This window comes from Callorhinus ursinus, unplaced genomic scaffold (assembly GCF_003265705.2).
Source record: "Callorhinus ursinus isolate GAN/ISIS: 27379988/994484 unplaced genomic scaffold, GSC_fseal_2.0 scaffold9, whole genome shotgun sequence".
Lineage (NCBI taxonomy): Eukaryota > Metazoa > Chordata > Mammalia > Carnivora > Otariidae > Callorhinus > Callorhinus ursinus.
The window spans coordinates 618,044-635,275 of NW_027397071.1; the positions used below are offsets into that span (position 1 = coordinate 618,044).

At 51.2% G+C, this 17,232-nt stretch overlaps 1 protein-coding gene across 1 annotated transcript in view; it reads right to left on the bottom strand.

The window, feature by feature from the left end:
* PHGDH (phosphoglycerate dehydrogenase) overlaps positions 1 to 15,822 on the bottom strand; it is a 31,690-nt gene extending 15,868 nt beyond the window's left edge. The window contains exons 1-5 of the mRNA XM_025872546.2: positions 15,569 to 15,822; positions 7,899 to 8,050; positions 6,089 to 6,154; positions 1,389 to 1,443; positions 1,195 to 1,293 (exon numbers count right to left, since the gene is read on the bottom strand). Coding sequence (XP_025728331.1) covers positions 1,195 to 1,293; positions 1,389 to 1,443; positions 6,089 to 6,154; positions 7,899 to 8,050; positions 15,569 to 15,706 — 510 coding nt within the window. The 5' untranslated portion in view covers positions 15,707 to 15,822. The remainder of the gene's footprint in view (positions 1 to 1,194; positions 1,294 to 1,388; positions 1,444 to 6,088; positions 6,155 to 7,898; positions 8,051 to 15,568) is intronic.
* Between the last annotated feature and the right edge of the window lie 1,410 nt (positions 15,823 to 17,232).

Consider the following 17,232-nt stretch of genomic DNA (forward strand, 5'->3'; position numbering starts at 1 on the left):
CAAAAGAGGAAGAGAAAGTGCTCCTTGCCGCGTGTGGCACCTGGCCAGCCCTGCACAGGAGGGCAAGGCTTTGGTTTGTTCTTATGATCCGTGGATCCTGCCACCTCCCCCTCTCCAGGGATCTAGAAAAATGTGCTGAGGCTTAGGAAAGAGGTCTGGCGGGTGTAAATAAATGTGGTGGGGGAACAGGGACAGGAAGGAGAGGAAGATGTTCAATGCGGTATCACAGGATGCCCAGTGGGTTCTTGTCTACCTTCCATTTGCTGGAGGCCTGAGCAAAAACAAACTCCAGACATCAATATAAAATTACGGGTTCTTAATTAAGGGAACTCTAAGGTTCCTTTTAACTCTATGAAGCCAGGGGGACGTGGAGAAAGGGAGGAAGAAGGAGAGAAAAGGAAAATGCCATCGCAGCTCTATGTCAATTTTTCTAGAAATGATCTGACTGTCAAAACTGTTCTTTCTGTTTAATGAAAGCCTTCCTGGCAGCAGTTTGAACACATCATCCCCCCAACAGCAAACAGCGAACAAAGAGTGAACAAGGAGACGTCCACGAGCACTCCCGGCTGCCCTGTCACTCGCCCTGACGGGTCCCCTCCTGTGGCTCGGCGGCCTCCCCCTTTGCAAGGTCTCCTGGATCGGCCTTGGGGGATGACAACCCTCCCTCGATCAGAAGAACCACGGAGTTCCCAGAATAAGAGGAAACCGGGTCCTGGAGGGAAACAGGGGTCAGGGAGGGTTTCTGAGCAATATGCAAGGTGCTCTAGCCAGCAGGCTTTAACTTCATCTCGGCAGTGTCTAGACAATCACCGCACCGTCCCTTCTACACTACGGAGCAGAGCTAGAAGGTGGTTGGAGATTTGCTCTGCTAGAAGGTTGCACATTTGCTCCTGTTTCTCTAAATTATCACAGGCAACAGACACAGCCAATCAAAGAGCCCCTGTGGCAGGGGAGGAGAAGTTGAGCAGGATGCATGACCCCGCCGCTCCGCTGGGACCCAGAGCTGACGGACTTCCACCAAGTGTGCCCAGACTTTGAATTCAGGTGTCCAGAATGGCTACCCCGCTGACTTAGGGGCTCTAAAGGAGGGTCAGACCCTCCGAGGACAAAGCCTTTACCTTTTCTCAAGCAAAGCTGCCTCTCCCAAAACTGCAACAGGGAGCCCCACGTCAAAGGGGTTCACCAACCTCTTACCTTCATTCCAAAGGACTGCATCCGGGTGGCCACCTCTCTCCCAATTCTGCCCAGGCCAAGAATTCCCAGGATCTTTCCATTTAGCTCTGTTCCCATGAACTGCAACCAAAGAAGCAAAAGGCAAAGTGGCCGAATTAAGCACCAGGGACCCCGGGCGCCGAGCCAGGCGGGACAAGGCAGGGCTGTCCGCTCACCTTCTTCCGTTCCCATTTGCCGTCCTTCATGGAAGCCGTCGCCTGGGGAATCTGCCTGCAAGGACAGACACAGGCTCAGTAGGCCCACGCAGAAGGCGTGTGACATGAGGTCTGCACAGCTGCCCCCTCTGACGGTCAATTCCCCCGGAGAACCAAGCTCAGGCTGGGTCTGGAGCTCAGGTGCAGAGACACCGAGGAGGGCCAAGGGGTTTAGCAGAGGGAAATCCGCCAGCAAGACCTGATGTGGGGAGCCCCAGGATTTCTGTCTCCAGCTAGGAGTCTGATTTCTGTCTCCAGCTACCTCAACCAGCTGAGTGGCTCCAGGCTGGTAAAAAGCAAGCGCCAATCCTCCGGGGCTCATAGGGATAATGAAATGGGGTATCGAGGGGCTCGGATAACATCAAGTGCTCCAGAAGTTCAAGGATTTTCATTTTCCTCTTCCATCCAAGGCCACAACCCATATCTTCCACTGGATCAGCAGACAGCTGGGAACTTACTCTTCCTTGAGAGTTTCTTAAGCCCCAGTCATCTCAGGCTACACTGGGGTGGGTGGGTGCCAAGTCCATACCACCTCCTGTCCCAAACCACCCGCCCCCCAGCCTATCGCCTCCTCTTGGTTAACATGGGGTCCGAGTCTCCACGTGTTTTCTGGAAGGGACACAGGAAGTTAGGGCAGAGTCAGAGGTGAGAGGATTAAGAGTATGTCATGTGGGTCATGGTCATCCAGGCTTCTCTGGAAGTGAAGAAGGGAGACAGGAAACAATGTTTAGAATGTTTAAGGAGTCCCTGCTCTATTTTAGACACTCCATGAGAAATGCTTGGACACGCTTTAGCACGTGTCATGCTCACCCCAACTGCATGGAGAGAGACAACCGGGGGGGGTTCAACACCTTGAACAGCATCATCCCACTGGAAATAGCTGAATGGACTCAAAGCCCAGCACATCCCCAGCACAGTCAGCCTTCTAAGTATTTAAATGTCGTCTTTCCTGCTGGCCACAAAACTCAAAGAGTGGTGTGTGTGTGCACGCGAGTGTGTGTGTGGGTGCGTAAGGAGGGAGAGACTCCAACATACTGTTCCTGTAGCTCCATCTCACTGAGTTCTTATAAGAAAACATTCTCTCATGTCTACACATTGCCAGCACACACTTCCATCTGAGGGTCAGGTTGAGGGGCGATTTGTGCTCCTGCGATCTCACGGGCAAACTCCTAAAGCTTCAGTAACAAGCCTCATGGGCAAGAAGCTCCAACCCGCTGCTCTGGCCCGTCAGGCCTCAGGAGAGGGTCCTTGTGTCAGGAATGTCCCAAGGACAATGACTTGCCTTGAGGAAGGGCTCCCTTCTCAGCAAAGCTAGCCTGCTCCTATGCCTCCGACCAAGTGAGACAGAGCCCACCTGCCTCCTCCCAGGTCTGGCTCACGTCCTGCTCTCCGCCCTCCTGGCCCCACAGTGCCATCCAAGAGAGGGCATGCGGCCCTGGACATCCCAGCCCCCGCCAGCTGCTCTACCAGCTACTCACGGATCCTCTCCAGCCTTTAGCACGTTGGGGTCCTCACTGGGCCAGTCTGGGGAGGACCAGGATGTGGGGAAGGGGCTTCCCGAGAACCAAACGGTAGCCATCCTGACTTACAAAAAGAGAAGGTAAAGTGGGCGAGATGAAAGCTCTGCAGGTCGCTTTCTCCTCTCTTTCTTTCTGTGTCACTGTTCTTCCCCTGCACCTCAGGAGCTCCTGCCGTCTGTTCAAAGTCCCCCAGTGTGAGGCCCGTCCAGGCCCCCTCTCTCCACCCACATTGCTCAATGCTCCCAACCTCCTGTCCACAGCGCCCACTCTGCCCTCACTGCCCTGCTGGAAAAGCAGTCTGAGCAGACACACAAGAAGGTATGAGAGACTGGCCATGCTTCCTTACTAGAGTGCTTAGTTCTTAATTTTGATGCATCTTTGATGGTGAGGTCGTTGGATGAGAGGTTGGAAATGGGGCGCTTCCTTGAAACCACTCCACTCTACCTATTCTTTTTTTTAAAAGATTTTATTTATTTATTTGTCAGAGAGAGTGAGAGAGCACAAGCATGGGACCGAGGCAGAGGCAGAAGGAGAAGCAGGCTCCCCGCTGAGCAGGGAGCCCGATGTGGCTCTGGGATCCCAGGACCCTGGGATGGTGACCTGAGCCAAAGGCAGACGCTTAACTGACTGAGCCAGCCAGGCGCCCCGCCCCCCGCCGCCCACCTTAGGCTTTTAGCATAGCGGTTCTAGTAAATGGTTGGATCTGCTTGCTCCAGCAACTTCTCCTGAATAATATTTGAGGGGGTGCTTTCCGTCCCTCAGACATTTGCTGAGTATCCTGTCGTTGCTCACTATTGTGCTGTGTATTTGGGGTATGCACAAGCACATCGAGACGGTCTCAGCACCCTGTGGAGCTCATTGCCCCGTGGGCATTACAATAGAGTGTGACAGGTGCCTCCTTTAGGGTGCCATTGGGAGCCCTCTGGAGGGGGACTTGGGGAGGTGGTCAGGGGAAGCTTCCAGGGGAGAAGTGTTCGAGTCAGGTCTTGAAGGATGATGAAAAGAAAGCCAGGAAAAAGTGGAGACATTCTACATAGAGGGAGTGTGGGAAAAACAAGGAGGCCGTTGTGGAAAGTAAGCCCACAGGCTGAGACTTTAAAATAGAAGTCTTTATAACTCCTGTTTTGTAGGAAGGGAGGTCTGAGTAAGAGAATTAATTAGATAGAAAGCTGATCAGTCCCTCACTCAAAAACAAAAACAAAAACAAAAACACCACCGAATTTAACAGCACAAGTGAAACCAAGGCTTGAGGCTTCTCCAGGGGAAATCAGTCCAGCCCAGATGTTCTGGAAGATCCAGGCAGCCAGCTCACGGACCCCTTGCAGGCTGGGTCCCTTTGGCTGCACACGCTGTCCCTGTTCCTCCCTTTCTCCAGCCTCCTCTGCTCTTCACTGGCCAGGGAGTAGCAATGAATACTTAAGAGCTCAGGTAGAAATCTTGGGGAAGAGTTAGAACAAAGGTCAACTCCTCCAGACCCTGTCCCAGCAGAAGAGAGAACAGGTTCTGAGAGGGGGAAAGAGTAATTTCTGGGCCCCAGAAGCTTCAGGCCTGAGTAGAGAAATAAAGAGTCTTGGCTGCCTGGGTCCCCTGGTTTAAGGATCCAAGGGTGTGTGAAGGGACCTAGCGAACTCCCTGCCCTGTCCATTGGCTCCTTGCCCTCTCCCCTGACCACAGAAGTGCCCAAATTGCCCATTCAACAGCAGTGCTCAATACAATCATTCTACTTTACCCAATACAGGAAGATTCGTGCCCATTCTGCGCTGTATCCAGTGGTTTCTAGGCTGTCCCCTCTACTCAAGAGGCCCACACCCCCAGAATTCCAGCTGGAAGAGCAAGACATTTGATCATTTGAATTCCCTTGTGTTAAGAATCCACAGGTAGGGACACCTGAGTGGCTCAGTTGGTTAAGCGTCTGCCTTCCAGGTCACGGTCCCAGGGTCCTGGGATCGAGTCCTGCATCCGGCTCCTTGCTCAGCGGGGAGCCTGCTTCTCCCTCTGCCTGCCGCTCTCCTTGCTTGTGCTCCCTCTCTCTTTGACAAATAAATAAATAAAATCTTTAAAAAAAATCCACAAGTAGATAGAGCTTTTACTCCCTTCTATCACGATAAAGATCTGTAAGCCTAGTGACAGAGGTAAGCCCTGGGGGCCAGGGCAATCTGTGAGGGACACAGCCCAGCCAGGGAATCAAGAGAGAGCTTCTCAGATGAATTAACACTCGAGCTTAATCTTGAAGAGTAAGAGTTACCTGGATAAAGATGATATGGAAGACTTTAGTTAAAAGTTATCAATCGATATCTCAATGTTAGTTCACTGATTGTGATCAAAGCACCATACTAATGTCCGATGTTAATAATAGGAAGACTGAGTATGAAGTATATGGGTCCTTCTACTAGCTTTACAACTTTTCTTTATATCTAAAACTCCTAAAATAAAAAGTTTGTTAAACAATCCCTATGCCAACTTTCACTCCATACCGATCAAATAAGAATCTCTGGAGTGCGGGCCAGGCATTAGTATTTTTTTTAAGATCCCAGATGATATCAATGTGCAACAAAGTCTGGGAACCTCTGGGTTATGAGAGCTCTCTGAGGTATGGAGGCTGTTACATTTTGGCATTAATTCACTCAAAAACGTTCCGAACTAAATAAAAATGTTGAGCACTGCTTCTATTTTATACCTATGTGCAGTTGGATTTTTAATAAAGAGTGTAATAAAAATAAAATACTGGAAAGACTCAGAAAAAAAAAAAAGATGATGGGGAAGGATATTCCAGGGAGCAGAAACCACATTTTCGAGGCTTAGAGGTTCGAGAAGCCAGAGGATGGCGTGGACCACAGGAAATCACTAAGGAGGAAAGGAAGACGGCACACAGTTACTTTCTCAATGAGCCTGCTCCGGGTAAGGAGCAGCCAAGCCGAACGCCCATCCCCTACTGGACCCCTTGGCGAGAAGCCACCTGACCTTTGTGTGCCAGAACCAGTGTATCAAATGTTTCATAAAGGATGGGTGGCCTTGAAGCTTCTCGGCAGTGTGCACGGTGCCCTGCAGAAGTGTTGCTACCCTTCTCTGGGTCACTTTGTTTGGGGAGTCATAACCACGGACACACCAGAGGCTGGCTCTGCTGAGAAGACAGGGACTTACCGGGCCAGGCACATGATCATCCCGCAGGTGAGCTCTGCAGCACTGAGGCTATTCCCATTGGGGGTGCTAAAGATGGAAGAAGGGAGGGGACGTCAGTGGATCCAGTCCCGTATTCCCAATCCTGTCCCAACAGAAAGCCCGGAGTGTGGTGCGCTCACTCTCCTGCCCCCTCAGCTCACCTGCTCTTAAAACCACCCCCCCCAACCCCATGCCTCCTACCTGGGCTCTCCGATGGACTCCTGCCCAATCCCAGAGCTAGAGGGAAACACCCCTGCCCTGGCTTTATGCTTTCACGAGGAGGGACTTCAGTTGGAGGGACACACCTGGTCTCTCTACCCAAGCTCACTTCTCCCAAGGCAGAGAGGTGTCTCACTCGATTGAAAGATGTATGTGTGGCTCCGCATTTCTCTTTCCTCTCGTTGCAGGATCTACCTGCCTACGGGAAGCAGGGATTCCCGCTGCTCTGTACCATCACTCTTCCTGAGGCTGTGACCAACATGGGTGATCACGCAAGCCTATCAAATTCAGGTCAGCCCACTGCCCACACACCTTCATCAAGCTGCCCAGCCCGACTTCTGTCAGTAACAAAGCTAGGGTTTTTTTTCTGCACCTGTTTGACTTCTCCTATCTCTCCACAAGTTCTGAAGTGAGACAGCTTCCTCACACCTTAATGCACACGGCCATGCTGACTCGGCCCATTTCACAGAAAGAAGAATAGAGCTGAAACCCATGAAACTATTCTTCTTTTCTCAAAGACTCTTTTTTTTCTTTTTGGCTTTGGAATAATTTATTAGCACCCATGTTCACCTTCCTTTTTCCTCTATTGGATCTCTTCATCTCTAGAAATGAAGATTACAAGGAGGGAAAAGTCAAGAGATCTTATCGCACCCCCCAAAAAAAAGTCAAGAGAAAAGGATTCTCAGAGTCTGTCTTTCCACCTATCTTCTGGTCTAACCCTGCGAACAGGCTGTAGTGGGATGTAGGACGGGGTGCAGAGCGGGGGGCAATGCCCCCATGTCCAGGGCAAGAATGTAGGATGGGTTACCATTTAATATTTCTTCTGTTGGATATTGACCTCAGTCAGATGACCAATTAACCCCTGTACTATAGGAGAAGTGAAGGGAAGGGAAAGGAAGGTTTTGAGGACACTGAACTTCCCAAGGGAAGGGAAAAGGCTTGGGGATGAAGAAGCAGGCGACAATCACCTTGCCACACCATTTAAGTGCCAGACGGGGGCCAGAAGCGAGTGCGGCCGAGTCCTGGCGTGCAGTCATGACCTCTGCACTGAGTTTCTGCAAAAACAGCTCTAGCGGGGATGCTTTCCCCTCTCGGCACTGGAGTGTGAAAGAGAAACTGGGGTTCCTGGCTGCAGAAGGGTGCCAGGCAGGGAGGAAGGGAAAGAAGGTAGAGTCACTCAATTAGCAAAGGCTGTGCACCTGCACAGGGGGGACCGAGCAAAGTCGAGCTAACGAACATCCAGCTCCAGCCAGAATGACGGAGGGAAAGGGGCAGCTCTGGAGCAGGAAATGTAGATAAATTCACTAACATTCCTCTGATTCCCAGCCAGGCTGTGGTTCAAACGTCTGTGGAGTGGGTTTGTGAAGTGACCTGAGATTACAACAAGAGCCTCCTTGTCAAGAACCTGGGGAACCACGACGCTGTGAGCGCGGACCGCCTTTCTGGACTCAGCCTGGCCCAGGCATCCTTCTGGAAGCCCATCCTACACTGACCCAGCCTTCTCTACCCTAAGTTTTCCTCTCCCCTTCTGTGGTGAGCTTCCACCCCCACCCCCCGGGGCTCCACGACTTACTTCATGACCAGAACGCCCTTCCTGGTGGCAGCCTCCAGGTCCACGTTGTCCACGCCCGTGCCGGCCCTGCCCACCACCTGGAGCTTCTCTGCCGCATTGATGACATCAGCAGTCACCTTGGTGGCCGAGCGGACAATGAGGCCTTCACAGTCCTGAGACAGAAGAAACATCTGGGTCCACAGTTGGTCCTCAAGACCTCCTAGCACCTCTTTGCCCAAAGGGGGAGTTCCTGCATGCTGGCTGAATTTGGATAGCTTCAGAGAGAGGAAGCTGATAGCATCCCCATCTGGAAGGGGCTACCAGCAGGCAGGCCTGGGGTCAAATCCAAGCTCCATCCCCCATGAGCTACAAATCTGAGACTTGGCCTCCTCAAGTGTGTGAGGAGGAAGAGAGAAAGGACAGGTACAGCCCCCGACATGCTCCCTGGCTCTGCTCAATGGACAGCACCTCTACCATCAGACATGGTGCTGCTGAAGGGGGAAGGGGGACTAAATTCTACTTTGTAAGCCCCAGTGACACACGGAAGGCGCTTGGTAAGTACTAGCTGGCTTTGGTTCATGACTAAGACATGAACCAAAGACAAACTGTTGAAAGAAAGTCATTTCCTAAAATAGAGACCAAAATAAGGGGAGGATGGGAGAACAATCAAACTGGTCTATAGTTGCTCAAAAACGCAGGCAATTTGGGGTTAAAAATATACATATGCAAAAAGTAAATACTTTCTGGATTCATCATAGCTGCTTCACTTGGGCTAAGCTAATCCCCAAGACAGTCTTTCTTAGGCTCATCCAGAATCTTCTGAATCTTCTCAGAATGAGAATATTGTTGCCCAAACACCCAATGAGAGTCCCCAGGAAATGGAGCGAGTGAACCATGCTCTGTCCCGAACTGGCTGTCCAGGGTTGGTAAGGAAGCAAGTGTTGTTGTTGCAAAAGCAGCAAGCCGTGGGGATCGGGAGGCTGGGGTTCTAGTCACAGTGCTAAGCGCCCCCACCCCTGGTCTTCATCTGTAAAATAAGAGGGTTGGAACAGATGGCCCCCCCGGGTCCTTCCCACATCTGATCTGACACCAATGATGTAAACCTCTTTGCAATTTCCACAGAGAGCCAGATGCGGGACCCTTCCCAGGCTCCCCAAGCCCTTTTATTAGGTCTGCAGTTCTGAAACAGAACCTCAAAATGTGACGCTCCAAGCAATATTGTCCAACTCCATTTCACAGATGAGACACTGAAGCCCAACAAGATCAAGGACGCCCGTGTCCCCTCCTCCTGCCCGTTTCATGCCCTCCTTCCATCCACCGGGTACCTGGTAGGTACGTATCTGGCATTATGCTAGACTCCGTCCAGACAAGATGAAGAAGTCACAGCCCCACCCCTCAAGGGGCTCATAGTGCCAGACACCCCAAAACTCACCAGTACACATGTATGCTGTGACTTTGGAGTGTCCAAGGCACACAGACACGGAAAGTTTAGAGGAACCAAATAGGAGCCACCCCATCTGGGCTGACTGCCAACATCGGCCAACGCCAGGGGAATCTTGAGGGTGCTTGGAATTCCTCCCTCTAAAGCAGCCTAGTTGAACATTAGCCAATGCCTGGGCACATGGGGACACTGCTGACTGTCCCACATTCAAGTCCACTACACTTGGTTCCAAAGAAAAGCCCCCCCACCCCCGTCTGGCCACCTACTACCAACTTTTCAAGGCACGGTCAACTTCTCTTCCATGAAACCTTGCCAATGACGCTGGACTGAGTATCACTCCCTCCCCCTATTTTTCTATCATCTATTTTACATTCAGGTGTCCTCTGTCTGACCTGCGATTTGGTCTCTTCATCCATATTTTACATCTCAAAAGCAGGACTATCTTCATAGCTGATGCTAAAACACTGCATTGAATAGATGAATTCAGCGATTTGAGAGGCCGTGGAAACCTATCCTCACCATTATCCTCACCACCACCTTCCTTCCCTAAATAATTCAAACATGTCACATGATCAAAAATCCACCGTGGGAAATCCCTTCTCTTGACTGTGATAAGGAGGCATCAGATCTACCTGACAGCACTCAAGAGTTTTGTGAGCATAAGAAGGAGAGGGACAGGAGAAAACTGTTCTGAAACTGACAAATTGATCAACAGAACCAAATAGGCACCTGACAAATAGACCCATGTATGTCTGGGACAAACAGATCCATGTATGTCAAACTGATGGGGAAAGGAAGAGCTACGCGATAAAGGGTATGAGGAAAATTTAGGTAAAAAAAACTCACTACAAATTTTTAAAAATCCAAAAGAATTAAAGAATTTTTTAAAGATAAGCATTAGAAGAAAATGTAAGGGGATATTTTTATGATCTCAGGATGGGGAAGCTTCATAAGCAAGGCAAAAATCCCAGAAACCATAAAAGAAAATACCGACAAATTTGATAACTTTTCAAACATCAATTTCTTTTTTTTTTTAAGTAAGCTCTAGGACCCATGACCCCTGAAGATCAAGAGTCGCGTGCTCTAACAATTTTCAAATGTTAATTTCTTATGGAAAAGGTCCCATAAAAGTTAAAGTCAAGTGATAGGCTTAATATGGGGGAAAATCCTTGCACCATATATGACAGAACAAAGACTCATCACCAAAAATAATCAATGCTTCCTATGAATCATTTGCTTAAATGATAAAGAACCCAGCACAAAAACAGGTGAAGGTCCAAGCTGGTAATTCGCAGGAGAAACACAAAGTGGCCAGTAATTTATAAAGACTCTTAAACTGCTAGATATCAAGAAAATGTAAATTTTGGGGATGCCTGGGTGACTCAGTTGGTTAAGCATCTGCCTTGGACTCAGGTCATGATCCCGGGGTCCTGGGATCGAGTCCCACATGGGACTCCCTGCTCAGCGGGGAGCCTGCTTCTCCCTCTCCTTCCCCCTCATGGTGTTCTCTCTCGCTATCTCTGCCTGTCTCTCTCTCTCAAATAAATAAATAAAATCTTTAAAAAAAAATGTAAACTTTAAAATGTGGTATTTTCAGGCATCATATTGGCAAAAGGAAAAGTGGTAATAGTCCATGTTGGTGAGCGTGCAGGGAAAAAGGAGTATAAATTGCACAACCCAGAGAGGGCAATTAGGCAGCGTGCGAGCACATTTTCACCGTGCATTCCTTCACCACCAGCTCTGACACCTCTGGTCACTGCTAACACACTGAGGAAGTCAAACCTCCTTTGAAGTGGTCAGTCCAGGACCAAGGGTCAACTGACAAGAAGCAGGCCTGGAGCAGGACCACCCAAAGAGTCACAGTCTTTTCACCTTGCCACTCTAGTATAGAGTTCCTGGGCCCAAATCTGAGGCACAGTCCTGCTCCGGATGCTCTACCCAATCACCCCGTTGGGCCCCCCAAGAATCTGGCCTCCTCAAATGCTTTCTCCAAAGCCACCACCCCCCTCCCCAAACCTTAGGAATCTGCTTCCCATGGCGGTGGCAGGGGGGGGGGGGGGGGGGGGAGTGCTGCAGAGTCTCAGCAGCCCACCCATGCTTGCAGACCCCAGGACAAGCACAGAAACAGCATGATTAGCCTTGAACAGGCCCAGCCTTGTCTATGTAGGATTGTTACCCCGTAGTCCCTCCACACTTTTCCCTCAAGGGAGGTATCCCTCAGACCAGCTTTCTTTGAAGCCAGAAGTCGGAAGCATTTCCAGTCAGACCAGTACAGATGTTCATTCAGAGCTCGCCTATCCCAAGTAGGGAATCCGCCTTTGGAGACTCCCCTTCAGTCGACCCTGGTCCCACACTGAGCCAGGTCCACTAGCTTTCAAGGTCTCTTAACACCCTCCACTACCCCCCATTTCATGCAGTTCTTCATTCAATCGCATCACCAATTGATATGTTCAACCAGCACATATTGACTGAGAGCCTACTGGTGACCTATCTCCTGCCGACCCCTCAAAACCCCAGCACTCATAGATACCATCCCCTCCTCAGGTCACAAGTCATCCCTCCAAGACTTGGCTCCAAGCAGCCTGTTCCTCTACATGTGCAAACTGCAGGCCTTGGCACACCCTCCCACGCCCTCAGTGCAGTCGGCCGTGACTACAGTTTTCTTTCCCTCAGGGTCCTGTGGGCCATTTTGACCACCTCTCCAAACTGCACCCATTCTGCTGTCTGCTGTTCTCCGCAGCTGTCTTAGAGCTGGAAAACGGCCACTCTTCTGCTGGATTTATAGTTGTTCCAGAAAAACTATGCTAACTCAGCAGTAGAAAGCCACTCACATTTCTCAAGTTCAAACACGCTTCCTTTCCCAAGGAGGACAGGCTTGGCCTTGAGGGTGATTCTAGCATGGCTGGTGCCTCTGACTTAAATCATACAGAAAGCCAAACTCTCCAGGTCATCGTTCCCCAGCTAGAGGATGCAGGAAGGTGCTGTTTGGCACTATATGTGCGATTCTGATTTAGTAGATGTCTATTTAACTTCTGCAAATTAAATCCTAGTGCAAAGGCTGAGAACTTGCCAATTTTTTTCAAAGATTTATTTATTTTTATTTTAGAGAGAGAGGGAGAGAGCGCGCGCGCACGCACGCAGTCAAGCAGGAGCAGGGGCACAGTGAGAAAGAGAATCCTCAAGCTGACTCCCTGCTGAGAGCGGAGCCCAACTGTGCGCTCAGTCCCAGGACCCTGAGATGATGACCTGAGCCGAAATCGAGTCAGACGCTTAACTGACTGAGCCACCCAGGCGCCCGGAACTTGCTATTTTAGAAGAGCCTTTCAAAAGATGGACTCTTGCATGGAAAATTTTCCCCTTCTTGATCTTTCTTAAAATTCTGAGATAGAGATATAAATGTGCTCAGTAAGTTAAATGTATTACTAGCATGTGGCTTACTGGTTTCTGACCAGCACTGCTCTTCAATAAAACAAAGAAAAATATATGTATCACATACAGTAAGGGTATTATTTCATGGAACTTTAGTGTGTGTGTATACACAATGTATGTGTATACTGAGTTATGATGCAGAATGAATTTCTTCTTGTGGGTCACGGTCAAAGTTTAAAAGCCACGGATACATGGTAATATTTAAAGGTTCCTGCGTATACGGTTTATTTAAGATGTCACATCTGCTGATAGAAGAAGGGTCCCCAGTGTAAGAGTTTTGTGAGTTCTGAACACGATGCTTTATTATTCCAAGCCAGTGTTTTCCATACTTTTTAAACTAAGACTTACAGTAAGAAATGTATGTTTAAGTTGTGGTTTTACACTCACAAACCACACAGGTCGCACCACTCCCCACATAACTGAAACAAATTTCGTGACACACTACTTAGCCTATCTGCCTTGCTCCCAGGTATTTCTTATTTTTGTTTTTTAAAATGCTAATCACGACCCATTAAACCGTCTTTACTACCCACTAATGTGCCATGACTTGCTCGGAGTTTGAAAAGCCCCATTCTCAGGGCGGGGGTAATTGGACATCCTGACCACGGAGTGAGCGAGAGCAAACTGTGTCTGCCCTGAATACCAAGGCATGGGAACAGAGGCCAGGCCTGGGCAGGCAACGTGCTCAAGCGTCCTGGAGAATTAAAGATTTCAGTGGGAGAGGGCAGGGGGCACGAACTTGGACACCTCTCCACCCAGAATGAAAGGACACAGTGTGGACATGGGGCCCCTCCAGTGGGCTGCCCAGGTGGACTAGCTGGCATTCTGAAGCGAATGTTTTAGAAAGACAGACCCAAAGGCTGGGGGCTCCCCGAATAGTCCAGCCGTGCCACCAGCCAGCCAGTAGCCCACAAACACCCCTCCCTCCTCTCCCGCCAGGAGCTTTCAGTGCCTTTAAAATGTCCTCCAACTTGCAGCTCCAGACTCCAGCAACCCACCCGGCCAACTTCTCAACTTCACGAACCCCTCCACGACTGGAGAGGCCTCCCGTTCTTCTCAATTCTGCCTTTACCCCACCTGCCCCCCTCCCTCGAAATCTTACAAATGAGGATTTCTAATTTCCACAGGAAAGCTACAAAGCCCCAAGTGAGGCCACTCATCCCAACCTGGTCCTGTGGCAGAGGTGAGGGTCAGAAGTGGGTCTGGAGGCCACTGCACTGCCTTCTGGCCGTTGCCCTGAGCCAAGGCCACTGACGGCACCCATACAAAAGAGGAGGGGACAAGCGGGAGGTGCCTGCCTCCCATCCAGTCCTACCGTGCTCCAAGGATCAGGTCGTGAAGCCCCTGTCCCCCACCCCATTCAGGCTAATCACCCCCCTTTTATCCACTTTTGCAGTAGCGGGGCAGAGACTCGCGGCTGGGTGGTCTCACTTGGCACTCACATGCTGTGCCATCTGGTTAATCCTGGGGTGTCCTGGAGTGTTGGCCAGGCTCCCGAAGGGGTCCACAAGCTTCCCGAAGGCAGGGTACTCAGACACTTCTCTAAGTCTGGACAGCACGAGACTTACTGTCTAAGTGCCCAGATACAGCACCATGGCAGTGGAGGGGGTGGGGGGCACATGCCGTGGAGAAGCACAGCAGCAGATACAAGGGCAGGCAAGGGAGCACCGACAGTTTGTAGGACCATGTGGTTCCGGCACAGCTCAAGCAACTGTGGCCGCTCTGTGGTTTGATTCAGGGGGCCCCCTGGGGAGAAAATGGAGGGGTTGGATGTGCGCTGGGGTCGAGCGAGGTTGTTAGGAGGCGGCAGAGCGGGGCTGTGGGGAGAGAATACCTCGGACAGTGGGGCATCGACCCCCGCATGCTGGGTGCAGGACCTAGAGTCAAGAAGGGCTCACACAGTAAATGTCCTGCACGAGGCCACCAAAACTCACAGGACCCTTACAAAGGAGGTAGAGAAAGATCTGAAGTAGACGGCGGCGCTAACTATGCAGCACAACAAACCTGTACGTGCCTGAAAAGGATTTGCTAAGAAAAAGAAATTTCCTGGGGGCGTTTGGGATCGGATTCTAATCCAGTCTGGTCATACCCGACCAGCGACTGAGGCCAACGGTGAGGCAGGCGGGCAGGAACTAAAGTCTGGATCCCGGGGTGGGGGTGGGGGGTGGCGGGAGCGGCCGCGTAGGCGGCCCGGGGACCTCGGGCGCCCCCCGCCCGCCCCCCTTTCCTGTGAGGGCTCCCTGGAGGCCGAGGGGCGGGGAAAACTCGCGGCAGTCTTGCATCAGACGAAAGGCGGGTACGGTTGCTGCCCTAGCCGGGCCGCCTTGTCTGCAGCCTCTCCAGCTGCCACGAGACAGGCTGGGGCTCTGCCAGCGCCCCCCACCCCACCTCCCACCCCCGGGGAAAGCTGGACTCGGCGGGGCTCGCCAGGACTTAGTCCGGGGAGGATGGCGGGTCCCTGGACTCCCCGCGCGGAAGCCACTTTGGCGCCCCTTCCCCCCCGCCAGGGCCACCGCGCGCCTTCGCGCTGGCATCCCTCGCGGCGGCCCGCAGGACCAGTTAGAGCAGCCTTCACTTTGCAGCGCTGGCGGGAGGCGAGCCAACGTGAAACACGCGGTTGCAAACTGAACGTAAAGTTTGCATCCCGCCGCTCGCCGCGGTTTGTTTCTCCCTCCCCCAGCCCCCAATCTCAGGAGGCCCCAGGATTGACTGGTACCAGGGAAGGGGGTGGGGGTGGGGCGCGCTGGCTCCGGCGCCGGCCAGCCGGCCGGTTTCGGCAGGGGATGCCACCGAACCCTCGTCTCTCTTCCGTACGCCTTACCTGCAGCTCGGCTATCAGCTCCTCTTTGCTCAGGTTCTGCTTCTCCACCACCTGCAGCCCTCCATCTTGCAGGATCTTCCGGCAGCAAGGGTCCAGGCTGTCACTGATGAGCACTTTCCGCAGATTTGCAAAGGCCATTGCCGGAGTCGGCCTCGGAATCGGCCACTCGCGCGGGGCAAAGGCACCGAAGCCGAGAAACTGTAGTTCCGGCTGGCGGGCTGGTGTAACTGGGCAGGATTCTTGATCTCCCGCTCCCCTTTAACTCCCCCTTCTGCTCCTACCGCCTCCTTCTGATTGGACAAAAATACTCAAACTCTCGGTGACTCCGCCTCCTCCTCGCAGCTCGAGCCTTCAGTTCCCTGCCCACTTTATTATTCTCCAGTGATGTATTTCTCAATCTCAGCGAAAGCCCTTGCCTACACCTGGTGAGCATATAGAAACACAATTTGCGCTGACTAGCTGATTCATATCTCACACAGAAATATTTGCTTTCACCCTGAGAGAAATGTTTCATGTTCACTTCTTTCTTCCGAAGAACGTATTCGATAATTCCTTAACAAGAATTTACTGAACGCACCTATTATGTGCAAGGCACCGTGCTGGACGCTGAAGGGGCTCGGACATCCCCTGGTGGGCTAACACCGAGGGTATCAAAGGCAGGCACAGAAAGTTACATAGTGAAAAGCAATAGGAAACTTTCTGAGACCTCACAAAGCAGTGCTTAATTACAAATGAATGATGCATTGGGAATTATGAGTTTGAAAGAGAAGAGGGACCGGGTGCATTTAGAGCTGCCAGAATTTTTGTTCAAGTTCCCCATTCTCTTCCTCCACTTCCTCTAGGATTATGAAAAAGACAAAAGGAATGTGAGATGTCAGTTTGATCTAATTTATATGTTGACCAAGGAGGCACTTCTCAGCTCTTAACTCCTTTATGTTTAAACCCCACGACAAACGTTCCTATCCCATGCCCCTCTTCCCAGAAATGTTGTGGGGGGGAAATCCGTTTAAGGCCCTCTAGGATCAGAAGCAGAGTCAGGCATGCTCCTAGATAAATGAGAATTCAGTTTATCCAGCCGTGAGCCATCCTCAGCCAGTGTGTGCCCTGGTCCTGAGAAACACCCAGCATCAGCTTGGTGCTAGCACCTAGCACCAAGAAGGCATCCAGCAACGCTGCCTTTCAGAAGATGCTCTGATGCTCCTTGAAGGCAAGCACTCTCAGAGACCTGAGGATATGGTGATAAGTAAGACATTATCTGCCTTCAAGCTGCTCTTAGTCAATTGTCTAATCTTGAGAGCTGAATGCGAAATAACCAGGGAGAGAAGAAGTGACATGTACAGAGGCCCAGGGTGTGATGAATAGCTGAAGGAGATGCCCTAGGGGTGCAGGAGACCAAAGTGCGGAAGGGCCAGCCTGCCCAGCGGGGGCCTTTCCCTGGGGAGGAGTTTGAACTGCACTCCAAAGTAGTACAGAGGCACAGAGTGATGTTTTAGATAGGATCTGCTTACATTAGCTGAGCTGAGCCCTGACACTGCTAATGGAGATATAATATCTCTCTGCACTGCCCCCCGCCCACCGCATTCCCAACCTTCAACCCTACCTCCAACATCAACTGCAAGTTGAGGATTTTTCTTTTACAATCAGCCTAGGAGCAGAGGAGATAT